Source organism: Helianthus annuus, chromosome 14 (assembly GCF_002127325.2).
Source record: "Helianthus annuus cultivar XRQ/B chromosome 14, HanXRQr2.0-SUNRISE, whole genome shotgun sequence".
NCBI lineage: Eukaryota > Viridiplantae > Streptophyta > Magnoliopsida > Asterales > Asteraceae > Helianthus > Helianthus annuus.
In genome coordinates, this window is record NC_035446.2 from 140,690,236 (window position 1) to 140,718,043 (window position 27,808).

General features: G+C 32.7%; 4 protein-coding genes and 1 long non-coding RNA gene across 5 annotated transcripts; all 5 read left to right on the top strand.

Moving 5' to 3' along the window:
• The first annotated feature begins 1,329 nt into the window (after nucleotides 1–1,329).
• On the top strand, nucleotides 1,330–2,315 carry LOC118486566 (replication protein A 70 kDa DNA-binding subunit E-like). The gene is made up of 4 exons (XM_035983103.1): nucleotides 1,330–1,482; nucleotides 1,587–1,854; nucleotides 1,968–2,067; nucleotides 2,165–2,315. Exons 1-4 carry the CDS (start codon nucleotides 1,330–1,332, stop codon nucleotides 2,313–2,315), a joined length of 672 nt encoding a protein of 223 aa, XP_035838996.1.
• A 269-nt stretch (nucleotides 2,316–2,584) lies between these two features.
• LOC110933042 lies at nucleotides 2,585–3,203 on the top strand. The gene is made up of 3 exons (XR_004879507.1): nucleotides 2,585–2,713; nucleotides 2,781–2,989; nucleotides 3,087–3,203. It is a non-coding gene; the product is annotated as an uncharacterized LOC110933042 (long non-coding RNA).
• Nucleotides 3,204–3,438: 235 nt separating this feature from the next.
• LOC110907484 lies at nucleotides 3,439–6,912 on the top strand. Its single transcript, XM_035983104.1, has 4 exons — nucleotides 3,439–3,498; nucleotides 3,633–3,701; nucleotides 3,795–4,000; nucleotides 5,832–6,912. The coding sequence occupies exons 1-4, from the start codon at nucleotides 3,439–3,441 to the stop codon at nucleotides 6,910–6,912; spliced, it is 1,416 nt and encodes a 471-aa protein (XP_035838997.1).
• Nucleotides 6,913–9,384: 2,472 nt separating this feature from the next.
• On the top strand, nucleotides 9,385–19,713 carry LOC110907483. The gene is made up of 12 exons (XM_022152462.2): nucleotides 9,385–9,435; nucleotides 9,549–9,860; nucleotides 9,957–10,364; nucleotides 10,486–10,699; nucleotides 14,470–14,709; nucleotides 14,814–15,065; nucleotides 15,164–15,256; nucleotides 15,483–15,579; nucleotides 15,686–16,626; nucleotides 16,744–17,964; nucleotides 18,050–18,228; nucleotides 18,295–19,713. The coding sequence occupies exons 1-12, from the start codon at nucleotides 9,385–9,387 to the stop codon at nucleotides 19,711–19,713; spliced, it is 5,427 nt and encodes a 1,808-aa protein (XP_022008154.2).
• A 3,630-nt stretch (nucleotides 19,714–23,343) lies between these two features.
• On the top strand, nucleotides 23,344–27,488 carry LOC110904023 (protein IQ-DOMAIN 31). The gene is made up of 8 exons (XM_022149832.2): nucleotides 23,344–23,484; nucleotides 23,572–23,613; nucleotides 24,213–24,332; nucleotides 24,563–24,835; nucleotides 25,606–25,803; nucleotides 25,891–25,965; nucleotides 26,089–27,109; nucleotides 27,184–27,488. Exons 3-8 carry the CDS (start codon nucleotides 24,258–24,260, stop codon nucleotides 27,213–27,215), a joined length of 1,674 nt encoding a protein of 557 aa, XP_022005524.1. The 5' UTR covers nucleotides 23,344–23,484; nucleotides 23,572–23,613; nucleotides 24,213–24,257; the 3' UTR covers nucleotides 27,216–27,488.
• The last annotated feature ends 320 nt before the right edge of the window (nucleotides 27,489–27,808 follow it).

Sequence of the window (27,808 nt, forward strand, 5' to 3'; positions counted from 1 at the left end):
TAAAAACAAAATTACTTACTGTTCAAAAGGTTGTAAAATTAATATAAGGATAAAAGTATTAAAAAACTATACATATCTATATATATAATAAATGAATTAGATGTGGGACACGTGTCCCTACATCATGCAACTAAATAGATCATTTTGGCGGGAAACAATAGGGAACATTTAGATATCCGCATTCGGATCCCGTGTTGGGTATCCGTATGAAGTTTGGTGACCCGAGTATATAAAGAATTAAACAAAAAGCCTAACTCAATGAAACCTATCAATTCTCCCATCTAGATCGGCCGCCTCCGGTGGTTCTACTCCAGCTCACACAATCTTCAATCTTCTATTCATTGATTCATGATCATCCTATATGATTCAAGGTTTGTATTCTGTATATTTGGTTTCACTTATGATTTCTCCTAATTTCAGGTTTTACATCCGATGATTAATGTATCTAGGGTTTCATCCGTTGATTCTTGATCATCGTAACTGATTCAACCTTTGTATGTTTCGTATTTTAGTTCACTTATGATTTCTCTTATTCTTATTTCACATATCCTAGACCATATATTCACCACTAATTGTTCTTTTTAATGTATTTAGGTTTTACATCCGCTGATTCATGCTTATGTTTGAAGGATTTTGTTGTTTATCCTCCAGGTATAGATACGTATCAGTAAAACCTGTTATGTGACTTATTAGTATAGATTAGTATAGATTTGTGTATTACCTTGTGTTTACATTTGTTCGTTATTCCGTAGATAGTATCAGAGGTGCAATTCTACAATTTGTTCTTTTCAATTTTTGCAGTCTGCTGTTACTCTTTATGTGTACCCAATTTTTAAATTGAAATGTTATTTTCAATTTTTGCAGTCCGGTTACATGAATGGTAAGAACCTCGAAGTTCATGTGGTTCTTCTTGTGCATTTTTTTGCACGGTAAAAATCTATTCATGTATCAATTAAAATATATTAATCAAATATATTTTGTCAATACACATATTATACAGATTTAATAAATCTTCTATGTATGTTTTTTTGAACTTCTATGTATGTTTTTTTGAATTTTGTATATGATTATACAGAAAAAATTGGCCTTATAAATAGAATGTATATCTTATATTAATGGCATGATTTTTAAAAAAATTCAAAACTTAAAAAACTAGGAAATTGAATCTTCTAAATTTGAAATGTAACCGACAATCATTTCTTAAAATAAACTTGATTGATGGTCGTTTTGAAACTTCCAAAAATACTTAACAATCATTCCAAAAAATTAACATTGTGTAGTTTATAAATTAGTTTACGGATTTAGAGCTAATAATTTTATACCACTTCAATGGAGAACAATAAGATTACTATGTTCCGGTCACTCGATGCTCACCTAACTAACTACACCATCAAGGCCAAGATCATATCATTGTGGCATAAAAAAATGAATGGTGATGAAAAGCAAATATATCGAGTTGATATGGTCTTGATGGATGAGGAGGTTACTATTTTTATTTTATTTTATGAAACTTCCTAATAATTTATTTTAGATTATTTGTTATGCATTTTGATGAACTTAAATACATTATGTATTATTGATTTCAGGGTTCATTTATGCAATGTAGTTGTTTGAACAAGCTTTTCAAACGGTTCCTCAAGCATTTGGTTGTTGATGACTGTTTATTGATTTACAAACCATCTCTTGCAAAAGATACTACAAAGATAAAGGTTACGGGAAAAGATCAGAAGCTATCTTTGTATCCATTCAGTTCTGTTCTGAAAATAGAGAATTGGTCTGGGCCTCGCTACTATTTTCGTTTCACTGATTTTAAATCTGTGTTGACCAAAAAAGTTCCAGCTAATACTCCTATAGGTATGGATTATTCACCAGTTATATTTAAGTGTTCTATCTTTTTATAAAAAATATGTTAATACTTTTTAAATAGTGAAACGTATATTAAACTAACACATTGTTCTGTTTCGTAGATTTTCTTGGATACGTGGTTGTGTCTTATCCTATTGAGGATGTGGATAAAAAGGATGGCACTAAAACCAAACGAATGAACCTAACTCTCAAAGATCTCCAGTAGTCACTTTAAATACATTACATATATATATAGATATATATAGATTTCATATTGTATAAGTTTGTATTCTTAAAATGTAAACAATTTATTGTACAGTGATACCAAGATTAGTCTTACATTATGGGAAAACTATGCAATCGAGATGTCCGATTACATGAATGGTAAGGACCGCGAAGATCATGTGGTTCTTCTTGTGCATTTTGGCACGGTAAACATCTATCAAGGTACTCATTTCAAATATATTTAATGAAGAAACATAATAATATTCAGCTATTTTATTTTCTTATATATATGTATATTAATAAATATGCTATGTATGTTTGTTTTCCATTTGTATAACATTGTTCAGAAAAAGTTGGCCTTACCAATATGTTTGAAGCAAGTCGTCTATTCATGAATTCTGATATTGATGAGATAAGAGAGTTCAAAGAAAGGTATTTCTGTGTAATTTTGAAATTAAAGTTAAACTGTCTTTTTTTATTTTTTTTTTAAATACATTACTCCTCTTCTAGGTATGTGGAGAAGGAGTTTTCTCAGTCGTCTTCCAGTAAACACTCATGTTCTCAAGTGATATCCAATGTTGAAGAACAGTTTCTAAATGCTGGTGACTTTGTGTACAATGCTTTCATTTCTTCCATTGAAGTGGTACATTTCCTACATCATGTATTTTTTTGTTAAATGTGGCTTATATTCTAATACTTTATTATAATAGGAAAAGAAGGTTGTCATCGTTGGTACTGTTATTGCAATATCAAATAATAAGCCTTGGTACTATTTAGCATGCAATCATTGTAAGAAACAAATTGAAGAGAGATCTCAGCTGGTTGAAAAAGAGGACGGCAGCTTTGACGTTTTAGATCAGAATATCATTGAGTGTACAAACGGTGATTGCGAGGCTGTTGACATTACCCCTATTCATCGGTATAATATATATTTTTTGTTTACTGGTTATTGTATTCATCCATAACATATAACCTAATTGCATGTTTGGATTTTGTTGTTTATTGCTGCCTACTAGATACAAGATACCTCTAAGGGTTCAGGATTCGACAGGGACTGTGTCTTGTACGTTGTTTGATTATGAAGCTATTAAGCTTTTTAAGAAAACCGCCAAACAACTCCTGGATGTTTATACAAAGGTACACCTTTTACCTAATTATCCTCAATTTTATTAGGTTTGTGGTTAAAATGTTTTCAATTCATACATCTGAGGCAAAATTCATTGTTTTAAATAGGTTGACAGTTCGACAGAAGGAGGCTTTCAAACACTTCCAGCTGAGTTTGATACGCTGATCAACAGAAAGTTTGCTTTTCAAATCAAAGTTTCCAGTTATAACATTGCTAACCAGTCGGAAAACTATGGAATTTCTATGTTATCTTCTGACGATGACATACTCTCAGCGCTAGAGAAAAAATGGAAAATTAATGAGGTAAATTAGTAGTACCCAAAAAATATCTCTAATGTAAACATCTTATTATACCACCGATCACCCTCCCCGCGGGTGATCCAATCACCGTTATTCTTAATATACAACTTTGTGTATATATTTGGTTTTTTGTGTAGGTTGATCAGTCTGAGTCAAATGTTCAATCACTGTCTGATTCGGTCAGTAATGTGAAATTCATATCTAAGGTAACATTTAAATTTTGGACAGTGTCACTTTACTTAATACAACAATAACCATAAAAAATAAATTTGAATGTTATTATTTTATTTATTCTGCAGGAATCACAATCTGTAATTGGTGACAATGTTACACCAGAACATGTTGATGTTACCGATCATGGTCAGTCAAAGTTGGAAAACGTCAAACGTAACCTTCAAGAAGTTTATGATGTTGATGCTGTTGACAGTTCTTCTACTAAACGTCCGAACATTCCGGGTGATGTTGAAATAAAAGATGCTATCAACTTTGACCTCATCACTCCAAAGTTAGAGAAATGAAGGAATCTGCCCATGGTCTTGATTTGAATTTCCATTTTACATATTTTTAAGACTTATGTGTTGGAATAAGGCATTATATGCTATTGATGGTTTTATGGAATTTATTTTGACATTTTTTGGAAGTAATTAAGGTTTTTTATATTGGCATTTGGTAATATTATATGCTTTATCATTTAGTGATTTACGTTAAAAAATGTACTATCATAGGTGTTTTGAATATCACCTTATATTCATACTTTCGAGTTGATTAACGTTGATTAACCTCAATCAGTTAAAATTTTGTTGATTCAATGAGACTTTTTAAGAATCAATATTTGGATACCATTTCACATATTCATAAAAGTATAGAATTTGTTTAAACCAAATTTTTTATGTTTGTATTTGTTGTCTAAAATTATTTCAATAATACGTAATTATCATAAAGTAAGAAATAATGCATAACCAATTTCGTGTGAGTCACAACGAAGTTGCGCCATTATGAGAAGACTATTTTTAACACCTTATATAATTATGATAAACTAATTTTGTATTTCAACTCGATAACTCTCACCAGAAACTGACCCCGTATCCCAATTTAATAAAGTTATATATAATACACATGCTAAATAAGGTATGATGTGTCATGTTAAAGTGGCCTTGGATAATGAGATGGCATCACCATAAGGGTCTTGACATTGGTTATCCCTACAAAAAGGATGCCACTACAGCCAAACGAATGAACCTAACTCTTAAAGATCTCCCGTAGTCACTTTAAATACATTATATATATATTTAGATATATAAATTTTATATTGTATAAGTTTGTATTTTCAAAATTAATATATTTATTGTACAGTCATATTATTAGTCAATTTCAATACATTATATAGTTTTAAAATTGATCTTACAAACTTATAACATAATCCACGAGATATGCAAGAAACCCGACAAAAAATCCATGGGTATCAACACTATATATAGGAGATATTTTAGTAATATCTCTCACACAATATCTCAGTTATTTCTATTGCTTCATCACGAGTACCAAGGAAGCCTTTCATCTTCAACAAGTTCATCAAAAAACCTCTAAATCTTCATCGATAATATCATACATATTTCATACCTAAAATGTTGTTGGTGTATTGTTTTCATCTTATTTACTTTAAATGTAAAGCTTTCCATCTCCGATTATGTATCTATACATGCAATCGCATACCTGGATCTTTTGTTTGTCTTCATCTATTATTTCTGGTTAAATGTTTGATTCCATCTCCGATTGGTGTATTTTTTCATCTTTTTTACTCGCAATTATTTGTTCTTTAGGGTAATAATCTATGTCTTCAATCTTATACAAGTATTTTGTATAAGATTATCTTCAATCATATACTTGGATAGTATGTTTTTCTTGATGTTTTATCTCTGATTAAACCGGAAACCAAAACAATACTCGAGATTGTTTGGTCTGGAGCATACTAATAAATGTCTTCATTCTTGTGCAATGGAATTTTGTTTATATTGTTATGGTACAGTGATCGAAAGTATTTGGTTTGACATAAACTTATTTGAAGATTTCGTGTTTTTCTTAATGGATTGTGTTTTGATTAGGTTTACTGTTAATGGTTAGATTTGGTGATTTTATATAAATAGTTTCTATTCTCTTAATGTCTTTTTTTTTATATTTTTTTAACATCCTCTTTGAAGTGTTAAAATTGTTCTACTATGGTTATTGTATGAAATTTTACTATTATAAAATATTTGATATTCAATTGATAGTTCTCAAGTGTTTATACATTAAGTTTTTATACAATCGTTTTTTGTTTATTTTTTTTTTGTTTTCAGAGTATTAAGGATCATGGATCGTATTGGTGATGACATGATGTTTGAAGAGATCTTATCGAGACTACCTCCAAAGGTAGTTTGTCAATTCAAGTGTGTTTGCAAACAATGGTGTTATGAGTTATCTACACCAAAGTTTGTTTTAATACATACTCGACGACTTTCAAACTTACTACAAAAGAAGCTGCTCTCTTTGAATGAACATACCATTGTCGTTGACGACATAGTATCTGGCAACTTGGAAGTCGATACCAGAAAAATCGTCACTTTTCCATACGATGTCCAGCCATCAAGATTAATCATTATAGGTTCGTTTAACGGACTGATTTTACTTTGCATTAGGAGGACTGATGCGAATGAGCTCGTCCTTTGGAATCCAACGACTAGGCGTTTTAAGTTGATATCGGACGACTATTTTAGTCGTTATTTTGGTCGACATGACGATACGGGTGGGATGTACTTTGACGAGCACAACGATCTGAAAGTGCTTCATATTAACTGTTTCGCTGGTGCAGTTACTGCTCGTGTATATTCACGACATAATGACTCATGGAGAAATTTGAGTTTCTTGCAAGGATGTCGGTTAGGTTCAAACTTTTATTCATGGTCGGCTGGAATTTATTCCGGCAAAACAATTTATTTCACTGCTTCCAATTACTGGATTCCACCTGGTGAAAGTAACATTGTTGCTTTTGATGTTGTATCTGAATCGTTCAGTATTCTTCGTTTTCCCGAACGTATTCAAGTCAATCCTTGCCAAGTGCATTTTCTAACAATTTCGAACAAGCTCCATGGCATTGTTGTTCGATATTCTGATGAACTAACTGCAGAATTGGTCAAATATGAACATGATGATTGGATAACGGTATTTTCTTTCAGCAATGCTCGCATAGTTCAACAATTGGAGCCGCAGCAAAGGACGAATATAATTCAAAACAATAAGTGGTTGATAACAAGTATTTGGGGAGATACTGTTGAAGTTCTACTGTGCAACGATTCTTTTAACTACATTCAACATGTTGACAGCTTTAACGGACCTAAAGACGCATTATTTTTGGAGATAATCGTTTCGCCTTTCCGTTAGAAAAATTTAATTAAATTGACACTATTTCATATTTTGTTTATCGAACTATGTAATTTGTTTCAAGTGTCTTGTGTTTTATCTTTTGCTTAGTTTAATATTAAAAGAATTAAGTGTATTACGTTTCATGTTTATTTATGTCAAAAAAGTTGGTTTCATAAATTACATATTTTAACATACATTGTGGTAATATGCCTTCTTTATTACCAAATACCGTAATTGAAATTAAATCAATCCAAAAAAAATACAAAAGTTGTATAGTATAATCTATATATATTTTATGTTTATAAATATAGATATTATTTTCTAACACCACAATTATCGTTAACAATTATCTCCAAACATTATTATAATTATATTTCACTCATAACCTAAAAGTTAATAATTCCACATGAAACTATAAACACTCATGGAGGCCAAATTGGAATTTGAGTAAAACCGAATAAAAGATTTTGTTAGGAAGGGAAAGAACACACTAATTAGTTTACTAATTTTCTCTATGTATTTGTAATTCAAATATAATTTTCCCTATCCCGGATGTTCCAACTTATATTCATGTTTTCGAGTTGATTAACGTTGATTAACCTCAATCAGTTAAAAATTTGTTGATTCAATGAGACTTTTTAAGAATCACTACTTGGATACCATTTGACATATTCATAAAAGTATACAATTTGTTTAAACCAATTTTTTTATGTTTGTAATTGTTGTCTAAAGTTATTTGACTAATACATAATTATCATAAACTAATAAATAATGCATAACCAATTTCGAAATGGTCACAAAGATGTTGCGCCATTATGAGAAGACTATTTTTAACACCTTATACAATTATCATAAACTAATTTTGTATTTCAACTTGATAACTCTCACCGGAAACTTACCCCGTCTCCCAACTTAATAAAGTTATATATAAGACCATCCGTAGTGGGGCGTGATTTTTAAAAAACATTGCAAAATAACGCCTTAAAACGCCGCCAACCCCATTACATGGGGCGTTAAAGTTAAAAAATTTTGAAAAAATTTCCTAATAGCGTTTTAAAGATAACGCACAAAACACAAATGGGTCCAGAAGTTTCTTTTTGACTAACCAATGGGGAGGGACTTTAGTGGTCCAAGTGGGTCCAAAAGTCTCTTTTTTCTTTTTTTTATTCATTTTAATAATTGGATGGGGGCATTATGGGGCATTATACCCACTACACCACTTTTGCTATACTGCCCCATCGCTGACTAGGACGCCACGTGTCGGATAATGCCCCATGATGGGGGCATTATAACCCACTACCACTACACATGGTCTAATAGACATGCTAAATAAGGTATGATGTGTCATGTTTAAGTGGCCTTGGATAATGAGATCGCATCACCATAAGGGTCTTGATATTGGTTATCCCTACAAAAAGGATGGCACTACAGCCAAACGAATGAACCTAACTCTCAAAAATCTCCCGTAGTCACTTTAAATACATTACATATATATAGATATAAATATAAATTTCATATTGTATAAGTTTGCATTTTCAAATTTAAAATATTTATTGTACATGGATACCAATATTATTTACTTTCAATACATTATAAATTTTTTAAATCAAACTTACAAACCTATAAGATATATCCGCGAGAGTTAGGAAACATACCCGACCCGCCGAACCATGTGTATCCGGACCCTGTATAAAGAGATATTTTAGTAATGATTTTTACAATATCTCACTTATTTCAAAATCTTCAACACAAGAACCAAGGCATACTTTCATCTTCAACAAGTTCATCAAAAAACCCTCAAAATCTTCATCGGTAATATCATACATTTTCATAGCTAAAATGTTTTTGGTGTATTGTTTTCATATTATTTACTTTAAATGTAAAGCTTTCCATCGCCGATTATGTATCTATACATGCAATCGCATACCTGGATCTTTTGTTTGTCTTCATCTATTATTTCTGGTTAAATGTTTGATTCCATCTCCGCTTGGTGTAATTTTTTCATCTTTTTTACTCGAAAATATTTGTTCTTTAGGGTAATAATCTATGTCTTCAATCTTATACGAGTATTTTGTATAAGATTATCAGAATATATAATCTTGGATAGTATGTGTTTCTTGATGTTTTATCTCTGATTAAACCTGAAACCAAAACAATAATCGAGATTGTTTGGTCTGGAGTGTAGTAATCTATGTTTGCAATCTTGTACTTTGCAATTTTGTTTATATTGTTATGGTACAATGATCGAAAGTATTGGGTTAGACATAAACTTATTTGAAGATTTCGTGTTTTTATTAATGGATTTTGTTTTGATTAGGTTTACTGTTAATGGTTAGATTTGGTGATTTTATATAAATATTTTCTATTTTTTAATTTTTTTTTATATTTTTTGAACATCCTGTTTGAAGTATTACAATTTTACTATTATGTTTTGATTGTATAAATATTAAACTAATGGTGTCATGTTGAAGGCATACGTAGGAAGCTTAAATGGTTTATGGATTTGCTGCTCGTGTCCATAACAAGGACAGAAAATCGTTGGTTAGTTTTAATCTTATAAAATTTTGGACCAACATAATTCAATTTTTAATTAATTGTCGTTGATTATTCATGTTATAATTAACATTAACATTACATACTGTCTTTCTTTATAGAAACTTCCGGCATTATATGGCGACTGGATTAAAACATTCAACTACCCGGATAAGAATGCTGTCATCCGCACTGTCGATGGGATGATTTTTAAAGTAAAAATTATTAAGATTGCATGCGACTACTTTCTGTATAACGGGTGGCTTGATATGGTCACTTCTTTGAAGTTACCGTCATCTGCCTGGGTGGTTTTCCAATACGAAGAAGCTTTATCTTCATTTCGTGTCATCTACTTTTATCAAGACATAAATCTTGCGCCGTCTGAGTATTTCTACTACCAACCTGGAAATCCTTGGGACCGTGATAACTGCATGGTACTTATCCCATTTTAAATTCTATGTGTTTAAAATTTTGAAGTGAATATTTGTTTTCAACGTCTGAACTTATATATGTTTGCATATCACGTGTAGTATGTGAGTAGGTTGTTTGTTGATCACAAGATGCTTTCAACTTGTCCATATTATCCTGTTGTGGTACGTTCCTCTTGTAATCGTAAATGGTTCGTTCGTATGGATATTTTTGACAATGATATCTATATTACAACTGGTTGGAATCGAATCAAGAAGGAGATGTCTATTACTGATCATCATTTGGTCGTTTTTGAAATGCTTGATTTGCATACATTTGAGATGAGTGTTTTCTGTTGCAAACCCACCCTATTAACTCTACCACCAGAACTTTGTGTTGTCAAAGAAGAACCTACAAATGAGGTGATTGATATTTCTGATGATGATTTGCCTAATCCCATTCCGGTAGTTGGTGTTGAAGAGAGTACGGACGATGAAGTACCGGTTGTATTTCGCGTGGACAATCATTATGTAAGTTTTTGAAATTTACATATTCATACTGCTAATGCATGTGTTGTTTTGTATTCATTATAAATCAATGACCCGTATAATAACCAATTAAAATATTTAATTATTTTATTGGTATTCGTAGCGACTAAAAAAGAAGTGGGCACAATTGCACGGTTTGGATCGTAAGAGGGATTTGATTATTAAGGACTCTGCTGGTTTGACTTGGGACGTGTCCATTGGTGTCGAGCACTCTGAAGGATATCCGCGCTATAACGTGACTGGTATGAAGAATTTTGTTCGAGACAAACAGTTAGTCAAAGGTTCCGAATTTCATATGGTTTATGTCAAAAGTAAAGGTATGTTGATTTACCGTTGACGTGGTGGTGCTAGATCGGATGTGTTGGTGGTTAAAAACAGTATTCTTATCCTTTTGTGTTTACTTATTAGTACAATAGCCGTTTTTGTTGGTCTGCTACTTTAGATTCACTAACGACATGTTCAGTCATTTAGTTTTGCATGTTATGTACATGTTTTAGTATCTTCGCTTACCAACTTCCTCAATCATGTTTTGTAAATCTTTTAACGTTACGGATTTGGAATGTTTGAGTCATGATGTTATGAATGATAACTGTTCGGACGTTTGCTAGGTTGTCAAACTTACTATCATATTGTAACTATTGTAAGATTCTAATTAATTATCTATCAATCAACAACCAATGTTTTAAACTTATAAGACATCCAAAATTTTCTAAAGTCTACAGTGATTCCCGGTTAAATTTAGGTTGCTTTATTTTTTATGGCCTTTTTTTTAAAATCTATATATACACTTAATTAAATGACGAATTCTTGGTGTTCATTTAAAATTAATGTTAATACACATAATTAATATATATTTATAAAGTTTAATGATATAATATACCTTTCCATTATTTTCCTAAATTAAATTTATGCGAATACATCTGCCAAGTTTAATTATAATTCTAAAATTATTGTTCTCATTTTTGGAATGTTTTAAAATTCGGTAAATTAATTTAGTGATTGATGAAAATAATTATGATCAAACTAATATTTTTCTCAACAATTATGACAAATTCGAAACCAACTTTTCAATACTTTCCAAACATATTATTAACATATTAAAGATTTATAATAAACATAATAATTAATGTCTCATCTCACATATGCCTATCATATATCTATCCCAATTATATCATCTCACATATGACAAAATCGTGTAATGAATGATATATATATAGATTCCTTTTATAATTCTTTTTTCATATAAATTAACAAGAATGTTTTCATTCAATACATATCAACTTCTATACTTTTTTTGTGTTTCTTCTATAAGGTACTATCGAAATATCTTTTGTAATACCTACTCTCTTTTGATTTATGATAACGAAGTAATTTAGTTTGGTTATTATATGTGTATTTTTTTTTTCCTAGGTTTGCTTGTATCATGGAGAATATGCCATTTGATTTGGTGCTCATGGAAATTTTTTTTAGGCTCCCTCTCAAATCAGTTGTTCGGTTCAGAAGTGTATGTAAAGATTGGTATGAAGCACTAATAAGTTTTGAATTTCTGATGAAGCATTGCACCCGCGTTAATAATAGATTGGTAATATATTTTTTTTCCATATAATAAATCGAATGAAATTAAATTTGCTATATTTATATTTAACACTCCTTGTAGTGATTGTCACATTATTTTCGATATTTGTAACAGGAAAAGCTTCTTGAAGAAGGCATCCATCCTGATCCGTTTCTCATCTGATAATATGAGGGGGCCGTATTTTGTGTCGAATTGTGTTCTGGGTTTTTCAATAAATATCTGTTTTTAATATATATGGATAATATCGTATTGGATTTCTTTCGTTTAGGTTTGCAAAATGTTCGGTGTTTTATGTTTTCATTATCTTAATTCAATGTGACGGATTTCTTATATCGGATTTATATTTCAGATATGTTCTAATTTTTTATCGAAAAGTAACAAATAATGCATAAAAAAATGGTGTAGTTCAAAAGTTAGTTTGGCCATTATGAAAACACTATTTTTGCCTATATAACATTTATACATAATCAACCATAGCCCAACTTATGTAAATAGATCCATTTGTTCCATTAGAACAAAAAAACAAACAAACTCACGAGTCAAATTAATTTACATATTATGTGAACTTAAGTTTGTAAACTTGATGAACTATAAATTTTACATATATTTTTGCATAATTTTATTAATATTAAAAATATATAAAATCACTTCACAACTGGATTTGCAATCGACTTTTTTGTTTCTACAATATTTAGTCAACCTACCCTATGAGTTATATTTAGATAAAGGACCATTATATGGAAAGAATGCAAAACCTTATTTAATTTAAAAATTGACATCTATTATTTTATACTAATTGTAAATACAAGTATTTAATAATTCTTTTCAATACAATATTCTAATTAAAGAGCACCTATATTTTTTTGAACGTAACTTATATTTTAATATTAATTATTTTAATTTACTTCCTTATATATTATCGAATTGTAATTATTAGTTATCCTACATACTTTATATAAATAAGTTCATTGTGTGAATAAAAGTAGTTATCATTTTTTATATTCATCAACCAGTTACTTGAATTCCTTGTCAAAGCATCTAACACTATCTTTCTTACGTCTTTAGCTATCCTTTCTCTTTTATTCGTTGTCATACCAACGATTCTACATAACCTCATTTCTCAGGTATCTGCAAAACTCTTATTATGTTATATGTTCATGTTTTAAACATTGTTAAATTATAATATCCGATGTGCGTAATATTGTTCTTTTAAGTTGAATGCAATACAGATTCCTGATCATCACCTTACATCATCCAATCATTCCATATTAGCAAAACACACGGTTACGTAAGTACTAATAACATGTTCATATGCAGATTTATTCATATCACAGATTAACCATAACCTTATTGCATGACACTAAACCAATTGACTCACCTATTACCTTCTTATTGTCAATTTTATTAGGTTGCATCCACATTTCTTATATCAGCAACTGTTTTCAAGTTACAAACGTGAAGTAAAAAATCTAATCATACTTCATACGATTTCGTTATGCATCATTTTAGGGCTTTTAACAATTGCGTAACCGACCTATTTAACACTTTTTTATATTTTGATTTTGTTAACCATCATTTTCCCATCCAAATTATTCGTCTTCCATCAATGAAGGTTTTTTGCGTAACAAGTACAAATCGTACAACCTGCATTAACATCATTATAGACGTTAATTATATACTAAATATACAGTAATGATTATTGATATTCTTTTAGGTGCACATATTTTGGTGATTCTTAAACAACTACTATATTATCATTACCATATGTTTAATAGTATTATAATGTAAAAGGCGGTGCTTCTATGAAAATAATGTTTAACATACGCTATTCCTTTATATCATTTTATTATGAATTTAACGTATGTTGTCTGTTTTGACTTATGAATACAGCAAATGGCAAGTAAGAGAAGATTTAAAAATACACCGTTGATTGATAATACTTTAGTTGGGGAATCATCTAACAGTAAGTTATTTTAGTACAATTGATTTTGTTAACAATTAGAATTACATGTATTCCATTTGATATTAGTAATCTCTATATATACTCACACGTTACAAACTATGTGTGTAGGTACGCTTCCAAGAACACCGTTGTCCAATATTTCCAATGGTAAATTTGACATATTACAAGTATTTATTTATTATTGGATCAATTTAAATTTAGTTATTGTACAATATAAATATATTTCTATTTTGTGGGCAACTTTTAACCACTAATCTAGGTATATCATTCGCTCATACACCTCAAACAGTTATTGGTATGTTATATATTTCATTATTTTCAGTTATTTAACGATTTCATATCGTATGTTGTGCTTATTGATTTTTTATATACATAATTTATTAGGTACAAATGAATCAGTTTCGTTAACTTATAACTCAAATGGTATGTCATATCTTAATGTAACTTAATATGTGTTATCTCATTGACTACACTTCTTACGTTGTTATATTAGTTTGTTACACGAATAGGATCTAATATATATAGTATTATCAAATTGAATAATTCAGGATTACTTGCTAAAGAAAGAAGAAAAATGCGCAAGCTCTATCTTGATAGCAAACGATCGAATTCAAAGAAACAAAGTACTGGTCCTTTTAGTAGAGGATGCTCAAAAGTCGATAATCGGTCTCAGGTCATCGACAAAGAGAATTATAATCCAAATATTTCTTCATCATCTAATAATTTTCACACAGTGCGGAACTTGAAATATGTAACCACATCAGCATCATCAAGTACCATCACGACCAGTATGTTATCTCATCAACTTTTATTTCTCATTATAGTCTATAAATTTTTATAGTTTATGTATTGTTAAATATATCTCACTAGCTACTATTTTTTTATTCAATAGGTGGTCTTCCTTTGAATAACGAATTTACCACTTCTACAAGTACTCGGTTTTCTATTGTTTCAAACATTGTTACACAAACCAGTAACTCCATTGGTCAATCGTCCTCAACGTTAACAAAGCTGAATTCCGGTAAACAAAAGCTTTTACCTAAGAAACGCCGTATTGATCCTATTCCAATGTTAGATCTTACGTCTGATGATGAGAATGTAGACTTTGCTCCCATTCAAGACCCTTGTAAGGGTGTATCGACAGGTTATAATAATTCTGAGTATTTGTTGTTTATTTATTAGTTAAATAAACTGTATTCGTTAATTTATTCATTACTCAGTGATCAATTTGTTTTATGTTAGATTATTTGGATCACGGTAATCAAAGCCTTAAATGTGAGATGTGTGATTCATTGTTATGGACTGACGAAGGTGGTAAAGGGAGAATTACATTGGGTAAGTTATGGAAAAGTGGAGCTTCCGGATTTGAAAGAGCCTTCTTCAATATACAAGGATCTATTTGCAAATTCTAATGAAAACAGCAAGTATTTTCTAAAGAATATCCGTCGATATAATTCTATGTTCGCATTCACATCCATGGGTGGAAAAGTAGATTCAAGCATCAATAGTGGCAGGGCACCTTATGTATTTCGTATAAGTGGACAGAATTTTCATTCATTAGGTGGTTTGGTACCTGCACCTGGAAAACAACCAAAGTTCTCCCAGCTTTATATTTATGACACTGAGAATGAAGTTTCAAATCGAAATAAGTTGTTCAGGTATTTCATACCAACTATTGTTCTTTTTAGTTTTTTTTTTATTTACCAATACACAGATGTTATGTTATGTGCTAAATTTAGTTAACACGTTTTTCTTAATTCACAGTGACTCCACAAATAAGTCCGACTTGCATTTAAAGCAAATAGATCTTCATCTCATAAAGTTTTTAAAAGACTTCCTGGATAATAATAATCAGTTGGTTAAAAGTTACAGAATAGCAAGAAACCACTTCAATGATAATCCTAATGAGAACTTCAAACTTCGTATCATTTACAAAAGAGATCTTGATGGTCGTACTTACAACTTGCCTTCATCTTCTGAAGTTGCTGCATTGATTGTTGGTGGTATCCAACAAATAGTTGACCATCGTGATATTGTTGTTGAGTCTCACACGGAAGGTCTTCAACGAATAAGTGAACTTCATCCATCATATCTTGCACTTCAGTATCCAATTCTTTTTCCCAATGGTGATGACGGATATAGAATAGACATTCCTCATAGGGATGGTATAAGTACTTTAAAGAAAATTAGTCCCAAGTGTACAATGAGAGAATTCTTTGCTTATAGAATCCAAGATCGATCAACTTCATTTTCGCTAATATTAAATGCCCGCAGATTGTTCCAGCAATTTTTGGTTGATGCATATACCATGATCGAGAGTGAAAGACTTAATTATATCCGTTTTCAACAAAAACATCTTAGGTCTGAATCATACACAAATCTTCAGAAATTTAAGAATGAAGGAAAAGAGGATCTATCTAATACTGGGGTACGGTTAGTACTACCATCATCTTTTACTGGTGGGTCTCGGTATATGCAGCAAAATTATCTAGATGCTATGGCTATTTGCAAATGGTTCGGGTATCCTGATTTTTTCATTACGGTGACATGTAATCCTAAGTGGCCAGAGATTATCCGATACCTTCGAAATACTTCTATTAAGCAAGAGGACAGACCAGATATTATGTGTCGTTTGTTTAAGATGAAACTGGATTCAATTATAAAGGATTTGAAGGACAAGAAAGTGTTTGGAGCACTAAGTGCAGGTATAAATACAATGTAAATATTCTTATTCTTATTATTATTATTATTATTATTATTATATTATTATTTTTAGTATGAAATTTTTACAGTTACTCTAATATTATTAATTTTTTTTGTAGCGGTTTATACTGTTGAATTTCAAAAGCGTGGATTGCCACATGCTCACATTTGTATTTTTTTGAAACCTGAATCCAAGCTTCTCTCCGTTGATCACGTAGACAAATTCATATCTGCTGAGATACCAGATAAGATTCAAGATCCCGCTCTTTATGCTCTTGTATCCGAGTTTATGATTCATGGTCCATGTGGAAATGCAAATCCCAATTGTCCTTGTATGGTTGATAATAGATGTTCAAAAAAATTTCCAAAAAAATTCATTAATGAAACAATTACCGATGCTGAAGGTTTCCCTGTATACAGAAGAAGAGATAATGGAAACACCATTATCAAGTCCAAAGTTCAATTGGACAACAGAAGTGTCGTTCCATATAATCCGCTTCTTTTGAAAAGATACCAAGCTCACATTAATGTAGAATGGTGCAATCAAGCGGGTTCTATCAAATATTTGTTTAAGTACATTAATAAAGGTCCAGACAAAGCATCGCTTGTGGTGTCAAATGGAGACGGTACAGATAACGAACAAACAGCAAAGGATGAGATCAAAGCTTATTATGATTGTAGGTACGTTTCCGCTTGTGAAGCTTCTTGGAGAATATTTGCAAATGAAGTTCACTATAGGTTTCCTCCAGTTATGAGGCTTCCTTTTCATATGGAAGGTCAACAAAATGTTGTTTTTGGTGCCGAAGACGATATTGAAGAAGTGTTGGACAAGCCATCAGTCTCTTCATCCATTTTTTTAAAGTGGATGGAGATGAACATAAATAATGAGGAAGCACGGAAGCTTACGTATGTTGAGTTTCCTACAAAATTCTGTTGGAAACTAAAAGATAGAAATTGGGCAGAACGTAAAAGAAAATTATTACAGATTGGACGCATTCATTCTGTTTCCCCTGCTTTGGGTGAACCATATTTTCTTAGAATTCTTTTAAACAAAGTCAAAGGACCAAGATCCTTTGAAGAAATTAGAACTGTTGATGGCCAGTTGTTTCCAACCTTCAGGGATGCATGTTATGCTATGGGTTTGTTAGACGATGACATGGAATACATCGAAGCTATTAAAGAAGCGAGTTTTACGGGAGATGGTCGTTATATTCGTGCATTGTTTGTTACTTTGCTGTTGTCAAACACATTATCAAGACCTGAATTTGTTTTCGAACAAACATGGAAATACTTGGGGGATGACATTTTATACAAAACGAGAAAAGAAACAAAGAACAAAGGTTTGTTTTTGATTTATTACGCATAATAGTATTCATATTTAATTTTTCCCACATTTTTTAAATGGCTTTACTTTTTGCTGTACAGATCTTGTAATGTCAGATGAGAGATTGAAGAACAAGACATTGGTGGAGATTGAGAAGTACCTCATTCGAAATGGGTCCTCTTTGACACGATGGCCAACAATTCCTTATCCTGATTACGATTCGTTTGCTGTTGGAAACAATCATCTGGTTGATGAAGAACTGTCTTTTAATGTTCCTCAGGTACAGAGCGAGTTAGATAGTCTAAAATCTTCATTGACTGACGAACAACTATATGTTTATAATCAGATAATGACAGCCGTTGAAGGCGACAAAGGAGGTGTATTTTTTGTTTACGGATATGGAGGAACGGGGAAGACGTTTTTGTGGAAGACGTTAGCCTTAACCGTTAGGTCGAGAGAGCAGATTGTTTTAAATGTGGCTTCAAGTGGTATTGCTTCACTTCTAATGTCAAGAGGTAGAACGGCTCATTCTAGATTTCACATCCCCATAAATTTAGATGAGAGTTCTATGTGTCACATAAGGCCCGATGGTGATGTAGCTTATCTGCTTAAACAAACTAGGTTGATTATATGGGACGAAGCACCCATGGTACATAGACATGCGTTTGAAGCTTTAGATAGAACATTAAAAGATATTTTTGTCGATAAAAGCAATTGTCAGTCGGATGTTTTGTTTGGAGGTAAGGTTATCGTTTTTGGTGGTGATTTTAGACAAATTCTTCCTGTTATTCCAAACGGAAGTAGGCAAGAAATTGTTAACGCTTCGTTGAGTTCATCCTATATATGGCCCCATTGCAAGTTACTTACTTTGACCAAAAACATGAGATTGACTGTTGGTGTTTTACCATCTACAGTCGAGTCGACAAAGAGATTTGCCGAATGGCTTCTTGATATTGGCGAGGGTAAAGTTGGAGGGGACAATGATGGTGTAGCAACTGTAGAAATACCATCTGATTTGTTAATCACAGATTCTTTGGATCCCATCGAAAGTTTAATTCAATTTGTATATCCATCTGTTCTTGAAAGATATAAGGATCGAGATTATTTTTCTGAAAGGGCGATTCTGACACCAAAAAACGAGGTGGTACATGAAATAAATGATCGACTACTAGAATTGTTTCCTGGTGAACCAACAGAGTACCTGAGTTCTGATAGTATATGTGCGACGGAGAAAGGTATCGATTCATTCCAACAAGAGTTGTATTCTCCTGATGTCCTTAATGGTTTAAAGATATCTGGTTTACCTAATCATCGTTTGGTTTTAAAACCTGGAGTTCCAATTATGCTTCTTAGGAACATTGATCAGCAAAATGGTTTGTGTAATGGTACAAGGTTACAGGTTACATTTCTTGGAAAGAGGGTTATAGAAGCTGAAATTATATCAGGTGCTAATGTCGGAACCAGAACATTCATACCAAGAATTAGCATGATTCCCTCCGACAAAAAAATTCCTTTTGCTTTTCAAAGACGACAGTTTCCTGTTGCTGTGTGCTTTGCTATGACGATCAACAAGAGTCAAGGCCAATCTTTATCTAAGGTTGGATTGTTTTTAAAAGAGCCCGTTTTTACACATGGCCAGCTATATGTAGCATTATCAAGAGTTAAATTAAGGGAAGGTGTGAAGATGTTAATTCTTGATAAGGATGGCAAACCTACCAACACAACAACTAATGTGGTTTACAAAGAAGTGTTCACACACTTATGATATGTGTCTGAATTGAATTTTCATTCTAATAATTGTAATAAAAATTACTTGAATTGTTGATATTACTAGAATGGTTGTTATTAGTTGTTTTTTATCATATCACCTTACATATGTTGGTGTTTATTAACAGTAACTAACCTCAGTGACTTATAATTTTGTTGGAACACTACTTGAATACCATTTCACATATTCATAAGAGTATAGTATTTTTTTAAACGATTTCTTATTGTTTGTATTTATTGTGTTAAGTTATTTCACTAATACATAACTATCACAAAGCAACATAAAATGCATAACATTTTTTGTGTGAGTCAAAGGGAAGTTGGGCCATTATGAAAACACTTTTTTATTTTGCCTGTAGAACGTTTCAAAATAATCAATTGGAGCCCAAGATATGATTGCCCCAATTGATTCAATAGAAACAAAAAAAAAAAATACATTCACCAAACAATTTAAATGACCCATTATTTTTAACTTATTTTTGTAAACTTCCTGCACTAAAGGCATTTCAAAATAATAACAAATCGAACAAACTTTCCTCATGCCGTTACCCCATGTAAAAAGTTAATGATTCTACGTGAAACCTTTAAACACACATGGACGCCAATTTGGAATATTATTCAAACCGAATAAAAAATATTTGTTAGTAAGGGAAACAATCCACTCATTAGTTTATAAATATTACTTATGTATTATTTTTTAATTCAAACATAAATTTTTCTACCCGCGATGTTCGCGGGTGATAGCCTAGTTACTATAATATTAAAAACAAAATTACTTACTGTTCAAAAGGTATTAAAAACAAAATTACTTACTGTTCAAAAGGTTGTAAAATTAATATAAGGATAATATTAAAAACAAAATTACTTACCGTTCAAAAGGTTGTAAAATTAATATAAGGATAATAGTCTCAAGATATTTAATATTTGCACAATAGTCCCTGTAACGATGAAAAGACAAATATACTCTCATGTGCAAATCACATGACCAAATTTAACAGAAAAATCTAACTAGGTTATGGCTAAAGGACATAACGTGCAAGATTTTAAAACATTAAGTACAAAACTCATCAATTTTAAAGATAAAGTACACCGCTTAAAATTGGGTATAAAGATAAAGGACAAGATTTGCAATTCACTCTAAAATGCATCCTATGAGACTATATATATACAAATAAGTATATAATTTAATAAAGAGTAAACTTTCATTTTGGTTCCTGTGGTTTGGGCACCTATGCCATTTTAGTCCAAATCTCAAACTTTTTACATCTGGGTCTCTGTGGTTTGCATTTTGTTGCCATTTTAGTCCAAAATCCAAAAACCCTTTATTTTGACTGTTGAAAACTGATTATTTTGTCCTTTAGTGCAGGGGCATTTTGGTCATTTTTATGAGTTATTATAAATCAATTTTGACCCTATAAAAGCACACTATCTTCATCTTCCCCAAATTCATAATGACCAAATACCCAAACCCTAATATCTTCAACAATCCGATCAGTAATAACAAGCTTGTTGAAATGTGCAGAGATAATGATGAACATTCATCATCCATGAGAAGGTCAACCAACAATGAAATGTTATTACATTCAACTCACCACCCAATTCCTCAAATTTCTCTTCGTTTCATCCAATAACCCTCACCAAACCCATTTGTTCTCGAACCAATCTGGAGTTGAACAGTACCGAGCTCACAAAACCCATTTGTTCTCGAACCATTTGTTCACAAAACCCATTTGTTCTCGAACCAATCTGGACGGAAAAATCGTCGGCAACAAGGTTATCTTCGTCCTCAATCTACATGAACTAAAAGGAAAATGGTGGGTGGTTATACCAGAAACTTACCGGAGAAGAATTCAGGGCCGCCGCCGCTGCCGTTTTCCGATATCGGTTCTCATCGCCGGCGAAACAGGGAGAGAGCGAGGGGTTGTTGGGTGAGTGGACGGTGAATCCGGTGCCGGCTCCTCCTCGGAGAGATAAAGAGCAGATATGTCGTGTGTTGTAGGTAAGAGATGAGGATTAGGGTTTTAATTCTTGAAGGTGAAGAAGACAATAATGTTTGGTGTGTGCGGATTTCCTCAAAAAAGGAATTAGGGTTTTCAGCTGTAGAAGATGAAAAGGTTTCAGTGGGTGTGCGTGATGTTTTGATCAGTGATTTTAAAATAAAAAGGAGAGGTTAAGGGTATTACTAAGTTTTATACCAAACGTTTTAGGTGGGGATGATGCGGTGGTGGGGATGGTGGTGTGGTGGTGGTAGTTCAGAGAAGAGGGAGAGAGAAGAGAGAGGCAGAGGGGGTGTTAGAGAGAGAGAGAAAGAGAGTGCAGAGGGGTTTTAAAGAGAGAGGCAGATTTTTTGGTTTAATTATTTTGAGTAAACTGTCATTTTGTATTTAAAAATGACCAAAATGCCCCTGCACTAAAGGACAAAATAATCAGCTTTCAACAGTCAAAATAGAGGGTTTTTGGATTTTGAACTAAAATGGCAACAAAATGCAAACCATAGGGACCCAAATGTAAAAAGTTTGAGATTTGGACTAAAATGGCAAATATGCCCAAACCACAGGGACCAAAATGACAGTTTTTTACTCTTTAATAAAAGTTTGGAAAAGGAAAAAAAAAACATGTCGAATCCCGATTATTAACAGGGTTTAAAGAATAAAAGAAGGATTGACATGGATCCCTACAAGGAAAGTTTACGAAAAATCAATATTTGAAGGTGAAAAGACAAACCTCTTCTATGTGGAAGTGCTTAGTGAGTTTTCTCTCGAAGGCTTTTATTTGATACAAATTGTTTTTAACAAAATTTATATTATATATTTATTATTAACAATTTCTTTTCAATTGACAAAAAGATCTAATAATGTAACCATCATGTGTTATTGACTTATTGTGGATCTCACTTCTCACATAATTTCTTAGCAAACTTGCATTGTTTCTTACAATATTGTATGTTTTTAATCATTCATCATGTAAACTGAATAGCTACAAAGTTCGACTTACTTACGTTATTAGAAAGCACTCGTACATGACAGAAAACCCCACATATTGCATGTTTGAGAATCATCCTTAAGAGATATCATCCACATTTCAAAAAAAAAAAAAAAAAAAAAAAAAAAAAAAACAAGATTATATTACATAATACATATAACATTATTTGTTATCACAAGACAGACTAAGATAACAAAAAATATTACTTAAATTTCATAATCTTTTTTATATGTTTTGTTTTCCATGACAGACTAAGATAACAAAAAATATTACTTAAATTTCATAATTTTTTTATACATTTTGTTTTTCATATTAAAAAGCCATAGGATAAAAGACTATACCCTTTGTGCACGGGAACCGGATGGAATCCGTAAACCCTCGTCTCTCGTCAGGTTCGAACCTGAGATTAAATCCTCGATTCGTCTCTTTATCCAATGTCCTTCGAAAATAGCCCAAATGAAAAACAAACTTGTGTCTCCACTATAGAAAACAGAACTTTTGACCACTCAGGACAAGTCTTAACCGATTTAAATCGAATAATATTGACAATCATGCATCTCACTCAATAATATTGAAAGCAAAATAAAAGAAAAAAATGGATCCGCTTTGTTCCGGTGACTTTAGTCCTTTAGTAGTAAAAGAGTAAACTAAAGAAACACTGTGAGAGTGTGAGTGAAGCTGAATACAGACAGATAGATACATACATACATATGATATATAGTGAGAGTGAGAAAGTAGGAAAAGCATCGGGGTCCATGTTCCTCAACCGCATGACATCCAATTCAAGGTACCATCTCCATCTCTATCTTCATCATCTTCAATGTTATTCAATTTCCACTATTATTACGTCATCTCTTTTCTCCTTTCATTTCAGCTTTCTTCCTCCACTCGCAACCTAGGGTTCCGAAATCTTCAGGTACACTTCCAGATCTGATTCACCTTTCTCTCTAACCCTAGCTCAAATCACACTTCGATTTCATGAAATTGCGTTTGGATTTCAATCATTTGATACAGATCTCGTGTTGTTTACGAGGCATTTGTTGAATTACTTGTTAATCGATAACTGTTATGATGTGTGTGATCTTCGCTGTTGGTTATTAGTTACTGCTCTATGTAATTTTGTTATTTGTTATCTGCATTTTGACTGAAGCTGGATTATAGTTGAATGCGTTTGGTGTGTTTGCATTTTCACTGCTTAGACTTGTTGAATCTGTTTTTTGAAGATCTGATTGTGGTTGTAAATGTGTAGATTCCCTTTTTAATTTGTCGGCAGTGTGATCAGTTATGGTTTATCTGATATGCTGTGTTATTTTAACATTGTGTAATGGAAATGGTTTTGGATTTGAAACAGTGGAACTTAGCATCAGTGATTGATCATGTCGGTTATGTATAGTGATGTGAAATTAAGTTAAATTTTAAGTCAGTGTATGAAGGAGTTATATTATGTTCATCTGTACTTGCGTCTGGTTTCATTGCGTGTACATTCGTGGAAATTTCAAATTTGAGATCATGCAGAGAATTTGAAGGTGCACCGTTTATAGCAGCGGCTATCAGTTGACAATGGGGAAGTCTCCTGGAAAATGGATCAAGACTGTGCTTTTCGGGAAGAAGTCATCAAAATCCAATCTCTCAAAAGTAAGAAGAACTGTTTATGCACATCAGTTGTTTCAACACATATGGTATCTTTACATCAAACAGTTAATATGAACTGGAGCAGGGTGGGAAGCCTTGTGCATCAACTTTTTCTTATTTGAATTTTCTTAACACAGAAGAACGCACAGTATTATTATTTTTTTTTATTTTTAGTTTTTGTGATTGACGACGTAAGCAATGATTTCACCATGACGTCATGTTATTTCTTGAAGGATGTTACCTCAGAAATCAGGACATCAGATACTGGTAAGGCAACATCAGAGGATTGTGGTGCTGATTCTATGGTTATCTCTAGCCCAGTGCGCCCAGTCATTGTTTCAAGTGGAGAGCGTACAGAATTGGAAAAGAGCTCCAGTGCCAGCTTAATGCCTGATACAGCTGAAGATCTGAGAAATCCCATGGACTTAACTGCTGTTAACGGTGATGAGTTGATCAGGCTAGAGCAGGCTGCCAGAAAAGTGCAGGCTACTTTCAGGGGATACTTGGTAATATTATTGAGCTTGATTAATTTTGTTTGTCAATGGAATATGCTGAATTTTAGGGGTTATAATGGTTAACTTTATGTTATTTTCTTAGAACTCCATTTGATTGGCAATTCATAATACCTGAGTGACTGCATAACGCATTAGGTTCTTTTAGTACACGTGGGAACATAATTTAGATATTTTATGTGAATTTTGGCTTGTAATTCTCAGTTTCAGTTTTTAAGAAACGGGTCAAGTTTATTTCGAATTTTCTCTGGTTATTATTCTTATTAAAGATGTGGCTGGTGACCTCTTTTTAACTTACCATACTCATGTTTCCCTTTGTTAATTGTTATTCACTTAGCTGTAATGTTATTCTTAGTGTCGATGTGAACACTTTTTATTATTTTCAAACTTAAAGATCTATATAGTGGAACAAAGTTTGTTTCCTAAAAATGTCTGTAGTTCACAGTAGTTCCTGAGTGTTCGGGCGTATTGAGCATCTAGTATTCTTCTTTTGTTACCAAGGAACATGGTTCTATATTTATGTTCCCTTTTTCTCTTATTATTATTTTCTTGTTTTCTGTGAAAAAGATGAACACATTTGAAACATCAGTGAGGTTCTGGTGAAATACCTTTGCAAAAAGAAGATGTTCTATTGTGTGTTGCATGTTGTTAGGCATGCATCCAATGGGGCTCCTCTTTTATATCTCACATCCCATAATTTATTTATTTTATTTATGCGATATCAATCAATGTCTTATAATTGTGTTTTGGCGTTATATATGAAGGCCCGAAGAGCATTTTGGGCCCTCAGGGGTATCATAAGGCTTCAAGCTCTAGTTCGTGGCCACTTAGTTCGGAGACAGGCTATAGCTACTTTGAGCTGCATGCGTGCAATTATTGAGTTCCAGGCTTTAGCACGTGGCCGAATGGTCAGACTTTCTAATGGTCAAATGCTTATAAAACACACTCCAAGAGAATCTGTGGTAATATCTTTTTCTCTAATTTTTTCATCTGCTCTCAACAACTTAAAAGTTCACGAAACTTTGACCTTTTCTGATGCTTGTCACTAGGTTAAGAAACCGGCAGACTTGCTTAAAACATCCCTTCGAGTAGAGAAGCTATCAACAAATGTATTCGCCACTAAGGTATGCACAAGTATTTATGTTGCCAATATACACACACATACGTATATATTGCTATCATTAATCAGGTGTCTTTAACTCTTAACGTTTCTAGAAGGTGACTGATGTTTTTTTTCTTAAATTAAGCTTGTTGCTTCTTCTCGCAATACCACACCATTAACTATCCAGTACGAACCGACGGAACCAAATTCCGTGAGAAGCTGGCTCACCCGATGGTCGTCTTCACACTTCTGGGACCCACTACCGCAACCAAAACAACCGCTTGATGCAAAACCGAAAAGAAAGCAGACTAAATTACAAACTGAAGATACTGAAACCGGAACCGGGAGGCCAAAAAGAAGCGTTCGCAGAGTTCCCGCACCAAATAATGATAATAACGGCCTCTCGAATTCCTCTGAAAATGAAAAATCAAGGCGCACGGTGAGAAAATTCAACCACCAACCAGACTCTGGTCATGGTCTAAGTCAAAGTCAAGATCAATCTCTAACTGAACTTGAAAAGGTCAAACGTAATTTGAGAAAAATATCTGTATCCACCTCCAAACCTCCCGAGAAATCAGAATTGGACATTGAAAAAACGTCACCCACTTTCAATAAAGTTTCGGTCTCCCCTACTCCAGACGTTTCAGAGAAAAACAACGATTCGATAAATGGTTCATGTGTTGAGAACGTTAAACAGCCTGAGCCCAAGCCCGAGCCTGAGCCTGAGCCAGAAGAACCCCCGGTTCAAGCTCAAGCTCCAGATGATAAACCACTTGATCAACCTCCCATTGAGCCACCGTCCCTAGAAACCAATGGGAAGCATGAAACCGAACCACCTTCGAATGTGGAGTCAAATGGGAAGGAAAGTCAGAAAGCTAGGAGAAGAAAGTCAATGCCGGCAAAACAAGAACACCATGAGAGCGTGTCACAGAACACACCAACCTTACCAAGCTACATGGCGGCGACTGAGTCAGCAAAGGCCAAACTTAGAGCACAAGCAGCGGCAAGGGCGGCAGAAGAAGGCGGTGAAGATGGTTTGACCAGGCGGCAATCTCTACCATCTGCTGGTAAAGTGATGTTGCATTCGCCACGTGTTCAGAGGCCTTTACATGCCAATGGCAAAGGGGGAATTAAACCTAACAAATCTCAAATATCACCTAGAGATGGTGAGCAGCTATACTTTTTTTAATTAATATTTTTAATTGGGTAATTAATATGAATTATATGTGTTTTCTTTTAGAAAAAGTGATCCAGGCGGGGTGGAGGAGGTGATTGCAAGGAGCAATTGGAGAGACCTATCGGTTGCAGCAAATTGGGTATGGTTGTTATTGTATTGTGCTACATTGTTAGGCATTGAAAAATAACTGATGTTTGTTTGTTGTGATCAGTTTCTTTTTGTTTTAAGGAGGGAGGGTGTTATAGCCAGTCAGTCCGTGTCTTAATGTATAGTTATGAACCTAAAGTTTGTATTGTTTTGATGTGTTTTTGTGTGATTGAGATACATAACTTCCTTTTACATGATCAGCCAATTGGTTGTCCTTTAAACATATATTGGGATAGCCCTGTCTTTGTTGTAGGGTCTAGAAGGGTGGGAGTAGGCAGATCATATCCCTATCCAAAGGATAGAGAGACTGATTCCAGGGGTACCTTCTTGAACTCCAAAAGCTCTATCATGAGTCATGACATGCACAATGTATAGGAACTATAGTTGAAACAACAAACATGAACAATATATAAGAACTGTAGTTGAAACAACGAACAAAAACTTCAAGTGATTTAATCATTTGGTAATATAGTGCTAGTAAGCTACCAATAGTAGTAATGGTGAAACGGTGAAAATAGTACATATAACATCATCATCATAC